At 42.1% G+C, this 13,410-nt stretch overlaps 1 protein-coding gene across 1 annotated transcript; it reads right to left on the bottom strand.

Moving 5' to 3' along the window:
• Positions 1-1,828: 1,828 nt before the first annotated feature.
• CCK (cholecystokinin) lies at positions 1,829-11,862 on the bottom strand. The gene is made up of 3 exons (XM_006258715.3): positions 11,756-11,862; positions 9,660-9,917; positions 1,829-2,621 (listed from the first exon to the last, which is right to left on the bottom strand). The coding sequence occupies exons 2-3, from the start codon at positions 9,913-9,915 to the stop codon at positions 2,485-2,487; spliced, it is 393 nt and encodes a 130-aa protein (XP_006258777.1). The 5' UTR covers positions 9,916-9,917; positions 11,756-11,862; the 3' UTR covers positions 1,829-2,484.
• Between the last annotated feature and the right edge of the window lie 1,548 nt (positions 11,863-13,410).

The raw sequence follows: 13,410 nt of genomic DNA, 5'->3' as shown, positions 1-13,410 counted from the left end.
TTGATAGAAATGTCTCAATACTTTGATATACAGTTACAAACACTTTGCATTGATTTGTATAACAACTCAAAGCCCAAGCCAGTGAGACAATGAAGAAGTAGGCATAAGCAGACTTTATACTGAAAAAAACTGTTGAGCAAAAATGGCACCTTCTGCTCTAGCATATTTGCTTCCAGTAAGTTCAGTTCAGGTTTTCCTACCATTCACTCTGGAGAGATGAGAACATTTGTGTAGAAGGGTGAACTGGATTTTATTTTATCTCATGCATGGGCTGCAAAATACCACCTCAGTTCCAACTGCAGAATTTGCATTATTGTGAAAGGTGATGCGTGAAAAACATAGGAAAAAATCCCTCAAAACTTGATTTTCAGATTATTAGATAAATGTGGATGTAGGGGCTGTGAAACATCATCTTTCGACTTGTAAATTGAAACATTTGATCTGGAAATTGTGTGAGGTCGAAGAGAGTTTTGACATTGAACCGACGAGCCAGGATTTCATCCAATACATCCAATGTATGTATCCATCCATGTACATACATATATTACAATGTCCATTCAGAGTACCCTGTAACGGCCCTTTTTACAATATTCCTTTTTCTCAGAAAAGCAACACAGTTACCAAGTTGAATGTTGTCAGTTTTAGATATTGGTTTGGTTGGTTAGTCCTTTGTTTGCATTCCTTACACAGTAAACCTCACTTCAGATGCAAGCTTTATTTTTTGAGGGTATGTTTTTTATTTTACCTGGAAGTTCAGCTGGGATGATGGAAACACAAAGGAAGCCTAGGGGCTATCCCTGTAGTCATGTGCTTAACTGGTGAGTCATTTTGAATTCTAGTTCCCCTATCTCCTAGCTATGTGTTTTTAATAGCTATGCACTATGTCACTCGCTTTATATTTTCATCTTCTATGAGCAAGCAATTGCTGCCATGACTAAGAAGATCAGATTTTTTCCTTCATAAAAATGCAGTGAAAAAAATTTTACCGAGGTCACAGCCATGACATTTACTGGTCTTTGAAATCTGATGTTTGATCGTGAATATATGTTAGATATGCAAGTAAAGGGATTTGGGGAACCTCAGGGGGCTCTACACAGCACACTGAAACTTTGATTCTTCCTAGAGAAGACTGGGGGTGTGCTTTGTAGATGCTGAAAGAGGCAGAGGGTTGGGAAGCCAGTCAAATACCTGTAGACTGTAGAACCACTTTCATTCATACTGAGGCTTCATTTCATTTTACTTAAAAGTCTGATTAATTAAATTAGGAAGCTTCCAGCCTTGCGGGAAGGATTTTAAACTCAAATGAAAACACTGTACATAACTTGAGCTTTATGTTCATGTTCTTTCTACAGATCAAACAGGATATTTTTAGGTCACTTGAGAGTTTCTGCCAAATGAGGTCTCCGAGCACAAACAACCAACTGGCTTCTCGTTAAGGTTAGGAGTTATATATATAATTTATATTTTTTTCTGTCTTGTTGTCCCTGGTTAGAAACATGTCAAATTTGCTAGACTTAGCAGTGCAAACATCTAGAGCTGTCAGTTCAGAGATGATACCTTTTATTAGACTAACTGAGAATTCACCAAAAAAATTTGCCTTAGAAGTATATTTAAATGAATGTCTGTCTTTTTCCTTTACAGGTAATGCTTCTGCTGCAGAAGAGCACCTCATATGTGAAGTAAATGGGATAAAATTCTAATACATGGCATATTTTATCTATTCTGTTACAAACTACGTAACACTTCCCTTCTTTCTCAAAAAAAATCCCATGCTATATTTACAAAGTTTACTTCATAAACCCAAAACAAATCTATAACTCACCACAAGGCAAGGAATGTTCTATTTATTCCGTGATTCATAGCTGTTAGCAGGATTTTTACAATTTGTTCACAATAGAAAATAATTGAGCCAAAAAGGTTAAATGTAATTTAAAAAAAAAGATTTAGTACTGTTTGCTATTCACTACAAACATGTGAATTTGTTTTGAAACTGAATCATCTACAAATGAAGTAATCATAAAGATACTTGATGTTGTGCAGCACCGTTGGGCTACCACGCTGATACTTGGGCAAGCTCTCTTCTCACGGCCAATGAGACTACTTAAATACTTAAATAAGATTTATTTTAAAAACTGATTCTTCATTAGTCTAACTGCTTGACAGATGTAATATATGTACATTGCAGAATGAACGCATTTCCGTGCTTTAGTTTATTGTAAGACCCGCAGCATTTGTGTGACAGAACAAGAGAAGATAAGTGAAATCATTTTAATATAATATCAGTGAACAACAACCCACAGAAGAAAGAAAATAGTTCTTGAAAGTTCTGCATATGTATATATTGCATTGAGTAGTTTTACAGACAAATTTACATCAAGTACATAATGTATTTTAAAACACTAATTTGTAGAGGACAACAAATTAATTTTTTTCTTTTGTACAGAAATGGTGGTGTGATTTTTTTTGGGTGATATTTTGATTTCTTTAGGAGGAGTACTCATACTCCTCAGCACTGCGGCGTCCAAAATCCATCCAGCCCATGTAGTCTCTGTCGTTTATCCTGTGTGTTGGGTCAATGCTCTGTACCCTGTTTCCCATAATTGAGATCCTTCCAGTAGGGCCTAATGGATTAGAGGTGAAGGGCAAAGAATGAGTCAGCTTAATTTTAGGATTAACTTGGTTACCAACTTGATTTTTGCATTTGTCACAGGTTTGTGTGTACAATGGGTTGAGTAGTCTTATTTATACCAACTTTATCTATACTCTGCAGTAATTTCTTAGATAATAATCTAAACATTGGGGCAATGTCTTTAGAATTATTTGCTTTTATGCAAAATGAAAAATCACAACAACTGAGGTTTGCTGGAATTGTGCATTTTATGGTTCTTGTTTGACTGTGACTGTGCAGCTTTCCCTCAGGCATTACTTTCCTGTTATGAAGTCTGCACTTGTAGATTAACTGTTTGGGGGTCTTTTCTGCAACTTTACTTGATATGTTTCTGTCTTCGCTTCTGGCTGTTGAGAAGGAGACTGGCTAGTAGGGGTGGAGGATGGGGTGTTGAAAAAAAGACTGATACCTCCAGCTCATTTATTTAGTGGGCTTTACACCAGTGGTTCTCAACCTTTCATACCTTATGTACCCCATGCTGATCAACGCAGCAAAAGGGAAACTGGAAGTCCCACTGTGGCACTCCCAGTTTCACTGCTGCAAGCCAAGTCCCACTTTTTCCAATGCGGCCCGGGGCAAAGCTTCCTGCATGGGGCCTCCCTCCCTATCCCCTGGCACACTGATGTTGGGGAGTGAAAGCCCTGGTACACCGGACACGGTGGGAGGGGCGGTGGCTGGAGCTTCCGGCCTGAGAAGGCAAACACCAAAATGCAGCACCCACATATCCCCTGCCTGTGTCTCACGTACCCCCAGGGGTATGCATACCATGGGTTGAGAAACACTGCTTTACACCATCTACAACATCTCCCTTTTGTTTGTGAGGCATTGTGGAGAATATTCTGGTAACGAGCTAATTTTCTTTGAGAGCAGGCTCATGTCTGAGAGACGGATTTCATGATGATTCCTTAGGGTTGCTTGAAGCGTTACAAGTTGAACTAAACATGAGTAGACATATCTTTAATATGAGTGGGATGGAGTTAAAGCACATGAGTTTGGCAGAAGAGCTAGGAATACATTTGAATGTGAGAACAGTCTGGCCAGAAGTTATAGACAGAGCTATATGTTTGGAAAACTATCAATTCTAGTACTTTTTGAGGGAGGTACTTAGCTGTGTTAGCCTGAAGTGAGGAAAAAGGCAGGACAGGGCGATACCTTAGAGAAGTGATTCTTAACCAGGGTGCCACAGTACCCCACGATCCTTTCAAAGGTGCTTACAGGTGTCATGTAATATTAGCACTGTTAGGTTTGCAAACACGATTCACAAGATAAACTCAGAGATTTCAAATAGGAATTTATAGTGTTAAAAACATTCTGACCTGTTGTGGTCTTTCTGAGTTCTTTGTAACAGAAGAATTGCTCTATTATTTTTCTGTAGCCAAAAAGAAGTGAAAACCAAGAGCTGGCATTTTCTGAGGGGTGCAATGAAACTAATGAGTAGTGCCTTGAATCTCAAAAGATTGAGAACCACTTCCTTAGAGACTACTTTGCCATAGCATCTGATGAAGCTGGCTATTGCCTAAGAAAGCATATGCATTTCTGAATGAGTTAGTTTCTAAGGGTTAGTCTCCACAGGCTCGATTAAATCAAGTCTGCAGGAGCACAGAAATAGACATGCACCAGCAGACTCTGTCATCATGTGTATGAGCGCCCCTGCACCAAAAAATGGTGGTGGGGCACTTCGAATTAACGCTTGTTCAATAAGCTTTAGTTCAAAGCTCCCTGCTGCCATTTTTCAGTATGGGGGATGCCAATATATGATGCATGGGTGGTTAATTAAAAATACTCATTAAGGCACCCCCCATGCCTCCCCAAGCACATGTAAAAATGCTCCACAGTTCTGAATGAGTTAGTCCCTGCCCTGCTTTCTCTCTTGCTTTTGAGAAACTTTTGCTGACTCAATGTCTTGGTTCTGAACCTTTGCTGGCCCATCAGCAAGAGTTTAAGCATTTGCTGTAGGCACCCTCATGCTGGGTTGTTCCCACCAACCTCAGCTTTGTCTTCTCTAATTTACTATACATACAGCCAACATAGAAGAGCCTCAGGGGAACCATATTGCTCACAAACCTTGGGTTTGGGGACAACTGATCTCAAGTGTCTCCATAGCTCTCAACATTATACAGTGTTAAACTAGACTGCTGATCCCTGCTGTTGTCATAAAGGCAAAGATATCTTTAGGGTGGCAACATAATTAAAGTAATGGGATGCTAAAGCCAACATTTTCTGTAATAAATGAAAACCCTGTACTTTAAAAAGGTGCTAATGAGACAGAAAAAGACTCTTCCATGTAATTAGCAATGAAAGAACTGTAGAATATCAATTCAATTTGCATTTATCCAAACACATGTAAATTTACATTTCTGTGGCTACATTTTAAAACCAAGTGCAGTAACATTGTAATTATGAAAATGAGTTTAAACCTGTTACCATTGAGGTCTATGTCAAATTTCTCATTAACTTCAGTGGGAACAGGACCAGACCCATGTTGTTAATGCTTAATTGGAACAAGTTTGGCAGTCTTTAAATGTATAAAAATTAAAAAAAAATCCCAATCTGCTTTCCTGCTTATGGGGTTTTATATTTTAAAGGAGCACCTATCGCCTCTCTGCTTTTATAATTGGGTAGTTTTCTTCGCAGATGCAAATGAGTCATTTAAAAAAACACAAAAAAACCCCAAAACCTTAAATCACTTTGCCAATGATTGCAGAAGGTAGGAGAGTAAATATAAACTGAAATAAAAAACCCAGCAGATCTTAGTCATTTACTTGGACCAAAATGTCAAACATTTAACCACATAAGAGTGTGTTTGATTAATTTTAGAAGCCACGAAATTCACACATTTAATTCAAAGTATGTAATTATGGAGTGATGAGAATGGTTTCTTGGCACAGCAGAATAGCAGGAAACCATGTCTTAGATCAGGGACTACTTAAGAAACTTTTGAGCTTGCAGATCAATGATCCAGTGGGCACTAATGGCTCCTCTGGACTAATTATGGTCTGCCTTGGAAAATGCTCCTTTGAGAATTTTAAATTTTTGCATCACTGACTTGATGGCCACAGTGCGTTTCATCTACCCAAATACCAGATGCATGCTAAAAAGGCTTTAGGATTATTTAATTGAATGGCCTGGTGGTTTTGTTTAGTCAACTGAATTTCTTAACATCAAAATAGCGGTCATTTTAGTTACCTTTCTCCAGATTCCTGAAGCATGGTGAAGTATATACACTTATGAAACAAATGAACCTCAAACATTCCAACTTTCAAACTGTGGTCATTTTTGGAAAGAAGCTAGCTCCTAACTCGACCCTCTTAAGAGAACTCCCCCCCCCCCAACTGTTCTAGCTGTAAATAGTGACCCTCCACATAAACCATAACAACAAATATCCATATTAACCACTCATAGCAATGAAAAGTATTCAATCTATATACAGCTAAATTGATAGAGTTTTCTAACCATTTAGTCTGAAAATGACTGATGTACTGCAGGGGAGGTATCTCTAGAGCCTTCTTATATTGATCAGAACCTTCATTTTACCATTTTTATGTAATTTAAAAGCAACACTGTCTTGTAAGATGAGGAAGTCGCACCTTTCTGAGCAATGCAAAAGTATGCGAGGCAAAGAGAATTCTGCCATCCTAAACAGACCCAAAAGGTACACGTTTATGTAAGAGGGGGAGAACATGACTGGTATTGGGCTTGAAAGGGAAGTAAACTGGAGATCATTGGGTGAGTCTACATGTGCCATTAACATGCAGCAATAAACTGCAGAGCTTATGCTCTTGGGAGCTTCCCAGAGCAATAAAGTGCAGAGCAATGATTTACACATGTGCCTGGACTGCAGCACATTGAGCCAGGTTGCAGCATCGCTGGCTGGCAGGGGACCTGGGAGGGTGGGGGTCACCTTGTCAGTCTGGGGCTGCTCTGACCAGGCTCAATGGGTTGCAGAGGGGCTGGTTGGGACACGAGCGTGCTTCAGTGTGAGACTAGCTGTCAGGCAGCCCCTGGAGTGAAGCACCCTCATGCCCTAGCCAGTGCCATCAGCATCTACATATGCACTGCAGTGTATGAAGAACTCTGCAGCAGAGTAGGACTGGTATGCGCTGCTGTGCCTGAAAAAAAAAAAAAAAAAAAAAAGAGAGAACAAAAACACCCCCCCCCCCCCAAAAAAAAAACCCAACCCACAAACAAACAACAACCAAAAAACAAAAAAACTGAAGAGGGCTGCTCATATAGACACAGAGATGTTGACTATAATTAGTTAGCTGCACAGTACGTGTCTCATGTAGGCACGCCCATTCTGTGCTTTTCATCAGACCCAACCATACAAAGGTTTTTATATATATATTTTGGTTTGTCACTCCAAATCCTAGATTTTCTCCTTGTACAGGCTCTTTTACGAGTCAGGGTCCAAGTACCTGTCAGTAATATTCTAGAATTAAGCATAACCTTTATAGGGTCAGATGCCTATGGTAATTTTTAAAGAACAGTAACACGCATCTAAAAAAAGAAAACTGAACTATACAACTACATAGGCTGTTTTCTATCACATAATATTTAGGATAAATAAAGCCTAAAGCCAAAAGGTTTGTCACTCTGGCTGGTTTAGATAGTTGGAAATGTTAGCCAGGTATTTTGGGTAATGCCCAAGCTGATCGGTTTCTTTTTTGGGGTTGGGGGTAAGTTTTTTTGGGTTTTTTTTAAAGCATATTTTTAACTGTTTTGAGGGTGTAATAAATCTAGTAAATAAATATCTGAACTGGAATAAATAAATTGGCTTCCAGATAACAGATTTTCGGGAAATAGAGCAAAACTCTTCAAATGGGAGAGAGACTGAGGTGGTACTCTGCAGAATTCCAGTAAGAAACATTTTGCTTATTCATAAAAACCTATATAATTGGGTCACTAATCTTTTGCATGTAACATCAAATCTCTCTTGTTATATTGCATTGGTTGTTAAACTGAGCTCTGAATGGACACAATTAGAATTGGCATCACTAGGTTCTGGGGAAATTTCTTCTGAGCACACTTAAGTGTTTTTGGTTTTTTTCAAACACTTTTTTCCCCCATTATTACATAACAAAGATGTGTATGTAAGTGTGTGCATGAACTATTCATTAGACAAATATAGATGCTGTGTGATGCACAGTGCAGGGCGCACATTATATCCAGTACCTTTCTATGCCTATAAAGATATACTGTATATAATGCATGCAGTGTCTCTTAGTTGTAGATCCCTATTAGGAGTAAGGATGAAATTTAAAGTTAAATTTGGAGGCCAGCACAGTAAATCCCACAATGAAAATATTTGGAGGGGAGAAGTCAGGAGCGAAGTGGAACTCTGTTGCATGGCATAGACTTAGGTTTTGTCAGCCCTACCCAACACAATGTGGGGTGCAATGGAAGTAGTTACTATTGTGGTCAAAGGTGACCAACCTGTAGCACAAGTGTATATGGGCACAAGTGTATATGGCATCCAGCACATCAGGGAGGGAACAGGCAGCACAACAGCCAATAGGACAGAAAGCAGAGCAGGAGATCAGGCAGGGAACACATGGCACGTAGTAGAAAGCGTAGGAGATTGGGCAGAGAGTACAGAATAGGGAGCAGAAAGAGCAACAGATTACTCAGAGGAAGGGGATTGGCATGGCACCCAGGGAGGGCATAGGCTAATTCTGGTATGCCTGCCAAAAAGGTTATCCCCCACCCATTTAGGATGAAACTCACATCACTAAGGTCATGAATAGAACATCCAATGTGTAACAGCATTTACTGTATCCCTCCTGGGCTCCTGACATCTACCCTCTTCACTTCTGAGACATCCTCTTTCCCTGCAAAGCAGGAATGCAATGTGGAATATAGGGAATCTGTGGTGGGTAAACAAGACCTTTGTAATTCAACACATTGCCTGCAGTAGCATTTGCTGCTCATAGCAGCCATCATGCTCACCAGAAGTGCTTGGCCAGCAGCTTGCACTTGGGAACATGCAGTGTGCATCCAGATGTAAAGGAAAAAAAACCCTCCCTTTGTTCAGAATAGAACACTTGTAGCCCTTAGACTATGGTTGTATTGGATGGTCTGCCTCAGGCAGGGAGTTGGACTACATGACCTCTGGAGGTCTCTTCCAGCCCTACTTCTCCATGACATCTATGACTTGAAAAAGAATGAGCCTCTTATTGGGAATTGATTAGGAAGCTGTCTGTAATTGTTTTAATTTTTAGTATCTCTTTTGGAAGAATAACCACCTCACTTTTCAGGAGAAAAACCACTATTTTCTAAGGTCTGAATAGTGAGTGTTTGTTGAATCCAACCCGTAAATTGCATTTGTAGAATCCAGCCCATGAAGTTGATATTGTCAGCAAACCCAGCTGCAGTATCAGACAGCCTTGTAATAGTTGCCTAATGCCGTTGTCTAGTTTTCAACTGATTTTAAAACTAAAAACCTAAAAGAAATTATTACTGTATGTGTGTGGGGAGAAACAAATACTCCAGCACTTACCCCTTTTTTTCAATTTTTTGTAGAAAAAAAAATGTACCTTGTGATCTTGGAAAGACTTACAAATGTATGTGCATGTGCAGACTGGAACTGGAGTTTCTCACTAAGGACTAGCAAATACACAGTGTCTGAAATGCTGAACCTCCACTGCCTTGGTGTTTGTTGCCAGCCCCATTAGTCTGGTCTTAATTTTATTATTTAACAACAGGAAATGTGATTATTTTTGCCCCTGTTTGCTCAATTAAAAATAAATGAATTTTTAAACAAGATTCAGGAAAAATCCAGTCACCTTTGGGCTGAGACCAAACGTGGAAAAAAGTTATGAGCCAAAACAGGGAATTGAAATCAAAAGCTGATCTGAAGCCTTACATATGGGCTCAATTCTGCTCTCAGTTCTGCTCCCTAGTGCTATAAATCTATAAAGATACTGAACCTCAAAAGGTGGCGGTGGGGGTGGTTCTTTGACTCAAACACATGCCATAATAAGCAAGTTATTACCTTTTCTGGCTTGCTGGAGATATTTGGTCAACAAAGCTCCAATGTTGGCTCTTTGGTCAACATTTCCATCCACCCGTTGGACAGATCTCAGCTGGCTGGCAGACGAAGGAGTACGAACATGTCGGTGATGTTCTGTCAAGCTCTGCTCCAGCTCAGGGGCCACAGGATTCGCATTGTGAAAGCCTGTAGACTGCTGTCCAAAGGAGATCGTTGCGAGTGCAGCAAGGAACACACAGATGCAGATACCGCTGTACATGGCTAGAGGGGAAGAGAAGCAGAGGTGTTACAGCAATTATCTTCCTCTATTTTGGTGGTTCTCGACATTTTTTTTGATACCAGGACCCATTGGTAAACATCGATAGCCAGTGTCCCGACTCAGCAATAGTTTAAGTAGAAAATACACAAAAGTATTTTGGCCCCAAGTTAAAACTACAAGTTAAAGCAGCTCAACAGTCTTAATTTTAAAGACAGAAATCAGTATCAGCAGGAAAACATTAGGCACAATATCAGGATGTGGCCCTACATTACTCCCAAGTGACATTCATGTTTTTCCATGATTGTTCATGACCCTTTCATATATTCTTGAGACCCACTTTTGGGTCATGACCCAAGGGTGGGAACCGCTGCTCTATTTCATACTATGCCATCTTGTTAAAAGTGCTGATTTAAGAACAGATTTTAAAGTACTGTAACTCAAGCATCTAGGTTAAGACCTTGAAGAGGATACATGCAATTTAGTTAAGGTGTCAACATATCTTTAAGGAGAAGGAGAAATCTTTGAGCTCTACAGTAGCATGAGATGGGATAAAAATGAAGCAATTGCAAGCCTTCTTTCATCTCTACAGCTTGATATACTCGATTCTTATTCATCTTTTTTATAGATCACATTTAATAAAAACAGAAGGTGCCCGCTATGCGCAAAACAAACAAAACAAGTCCCCCAAAACAAACAAATAAAAATAACAACAACTGCCTCCCCCAAAAACAACCCCCTCCCTCCCCCCAAAGACCCCTGAGGATGGAATATTTCACTTTTTTTGTTATAAATTTAAAAATGATAGTGTGTGTGTTTCAGGTTCAAAAGTTTGCAAAGAGCATTTGTTTTAGCAGCTCTTTTTTAGTGTGGCCCTAGTATTTCCAATGGTTTTATTATATCTTAACAAACGAACCAACCAACCCCTGCAGGATAGCTCCAAGTAAAAGAAAAACCAAATCCTAAAATTGATCATTTGCTCCAACAGTGGAGGAGCTGTTTGGTTAAAATTTTGTCTCAAGCAACTTTTCAAAGCCATTTGATTTGGTCTATCAAGCAGAGAATTCTAATGCAATAGATACATCGTTGCTGACAAATAAGACCGAAGACTATACAAAATGATATCAGGCTTTGGCATGGTTGATCCTTCAGGGATCCTATGCACCGAAATAAAATTACTCTGGAAAAGGGAAAAAGAAAAATAGAAGCTCCCACGGTCCAAAAGAACACTGCTGGCCACTTCACCTTAGCTGCTATGTCTCATTTGCATGCACATTAGTGAAGAGTCCCTCCTGGATCCAACCCCCTCGACATCGGAGTGATTCCTTCCCAGGACGCTTCTAAAAACTTCTCTTTCAGCAAAAGATTCAAGCAAACGTGCCCATCCCACAAGAACGAGGATGCCCATGGCTTAACAATGACGGGGATGCTTTATGCCTGGCAGAGGGGTGATCATCATTGCTGGGAAGAGGGGACAGGAAAGCAGGGGAAGAGTTGCAATGCAAAGGGAAGAAAGTGAGTCCGGAGGCATCCAGCACAGATCCCGCCCCCTACTTGCTCTGCCCCTTGCTTGGGCTAAGGAGGGTGGCTCTGATCGCCAGTCCCCTACCAGGTTGCCCTGGGATTGTGTCTCCTTTTTTGGCTCAGCTGGAGCAGGAGGTGAAATGGTTTGAGAAGTTGATGGCAGGGTAAGAATATGCATCCCCCCTTCTCACACACACATACACATACATACATACACACACACACACACACTCTCTCTCTCTCTGTCCCCCAATCGCCTAGATCGGAGCTGGAAAGCCACATGCCCGGGAGCGCCAGCGCCGGTCCCAGCCTCTCCTACCTTCCTCCGGGCAGATCTGGGCAGGGTAGGGCGGTGTCGGGGGCCGAGAGCTGCTGCCGTGCTCCGCTGCCGCCTTAAGTAGCGCGGGGCGGGGGGGCTGGCAGCGCGGGCCAGTGCAGGCGGGGCGCGGGGAGGAGGGGGGAACGAGCAGCTCCTCCGGGCTCTTAACCCATCCCTGCCCGCAGCTTCCTTGCTGCGTGAGCTTCAGGTGCTTGTTAAGTTGGGGGTCTTTGCACCCGTAGGGCTCGCGTGCCAAGACTGCAGCTGTGCCCGTGTGTGTGTGTGTGTATGTGTGTGTGAAGCGGGGCAGAAGCTGCCCCGGGTCACTGCACACTGATCCCTGCTGTGTGTGTGTGTCTGGCTGGATCCTGCCCCCTCTCTTCCCAAGGGCAGAGGGGTGCTGCCTTGTCTGTCCTGCCCGGCAGGCACCGAGGGGCTCCAAACCCCTCTGCTCAGGGGCTCGCGGGGCTGGCACCACAGCTGGGGGCCAAGGGAGATTCTGGGCCCTGCTGGCAGGGGAAGGTGAGGACCCTTCAGAGGTGAGGGGGGAGGTGATGGGGTCTGTCTCATTCCTCCAACCCACCCCTGACCTCCCCCAGGAGCTGTAACTCCCTCCTTCCCCTCAACATGGTCCCTGGTTTCTTTCCTCTGTAGAGGATTCGCGGCTCCTGTGTATGTGGCAAAGCCTCAGGCTGTGCCAACTTCTGATTCCCTCCCAGTCCCTTTCCCCTTGCCATCATTGTCCAAAATCCCTCAATTTGAGGGTGATCTCTACCACAGCTCATTGATGGATCTTGTGGTGACTCCAGAGTCCAATCCTTGAGTCACAGATGCATCTGCACAAGTTGCAGGTTTTTCCCCAGGGAAAAGTAGATTGCAGGCCAGTATTTCTCTCCTTTTTCTTTCTCCACTCCTTCCCCTCACATTGTGCCTGGCAGAACAGAGACCCACTGGTTCCCAGTCTCCAGTAATCCTACCTGGTCCTGTCTGTGATTCAGTCTTTTGCCCTAATGACTTTGGGGGTCTGCCTTTGCTTCACCCCAATCCCCAACCTGATCTTGAGCCATTTGTGGTGGTGGGGGTGGGCACTGGCAACATGCGGAGAAGGTGGGAGATGGGAATTGGGTGAGCTTGGGACCCTTTGCCATCCCTTCACCCTACCCATGCTTTTCTCTCCTGCCTTCTGGATCCTGGGACCTGGCTCCATCACCACCTGGGACAGTGCCAAGGCAGGTCTAACACTCCTGATCCGAAGGGGATGTTGGTGACTAGCCCGGCTACACTTTCCAATTAAAACTGGTTAGAAATCAGCTGTAGAGTTGTTACACATTTTCAAGTCCTAATTTGAGAGCTGGTTGGCTCTTTTTATAGCCAGAGAGTCATTTTTAGCATGTGCTAATTACTTTGCGTGTGTGTTGGTCAAAATATATTGTGCCATCAACTAGTTAATTGTGTGACAACTACTTTGCCCTCATGGTCAGTTTTACTTTTCATGCATGGCTGGTATATTGTGTGATATGTTGCAGGGGCCTGGCTCACTGAGCTGGGAAGAGAGGCTGCAGCTGTTCAATCAGATCTGGAGGGATTTGCAAAGAACAGAGGAAGTCTGAATGTGTGTGTGTGTGTGGAGAGAGGAGAAGAAAAGAGGGACAGTG

Source organism: Alligator mississippiensis, chromosome 5 (assembly GCF_030867095.1).
Source record: "Alligator mississippiensis isolate rAllMis1 chromosome 5, rAllMis1, whole genome shotgun sequence".
In the NCBI taxonomy this organism is placed as follows: domain Eukaryota; kingdom Metazoa; phylum Chordata; order Crocodylia; family Alligatoridae; genus Alligator; species Alligator mississippiensis.
This window is presented reverse-complemented; position numbering and strand designations above follow the sequence as displayed.

Excerpts from the sequence above, each read along its gene's own strand:
- CCK (XM_006258715.3), bottom strand. The coding sequence starts at position 9,915 with ATGTACAGCGGTATCTGCATCTGTGTGTTCCTTGCTGCACTCGCAACG. Across the intron at positions 2,622-9,659 it reads TCTCCAGCAAGCCAGAAAAG|GCCCTACTGGAAGGATCTCA; the intron begins GTAATAACTTGC and ends CTAATCCATTAG.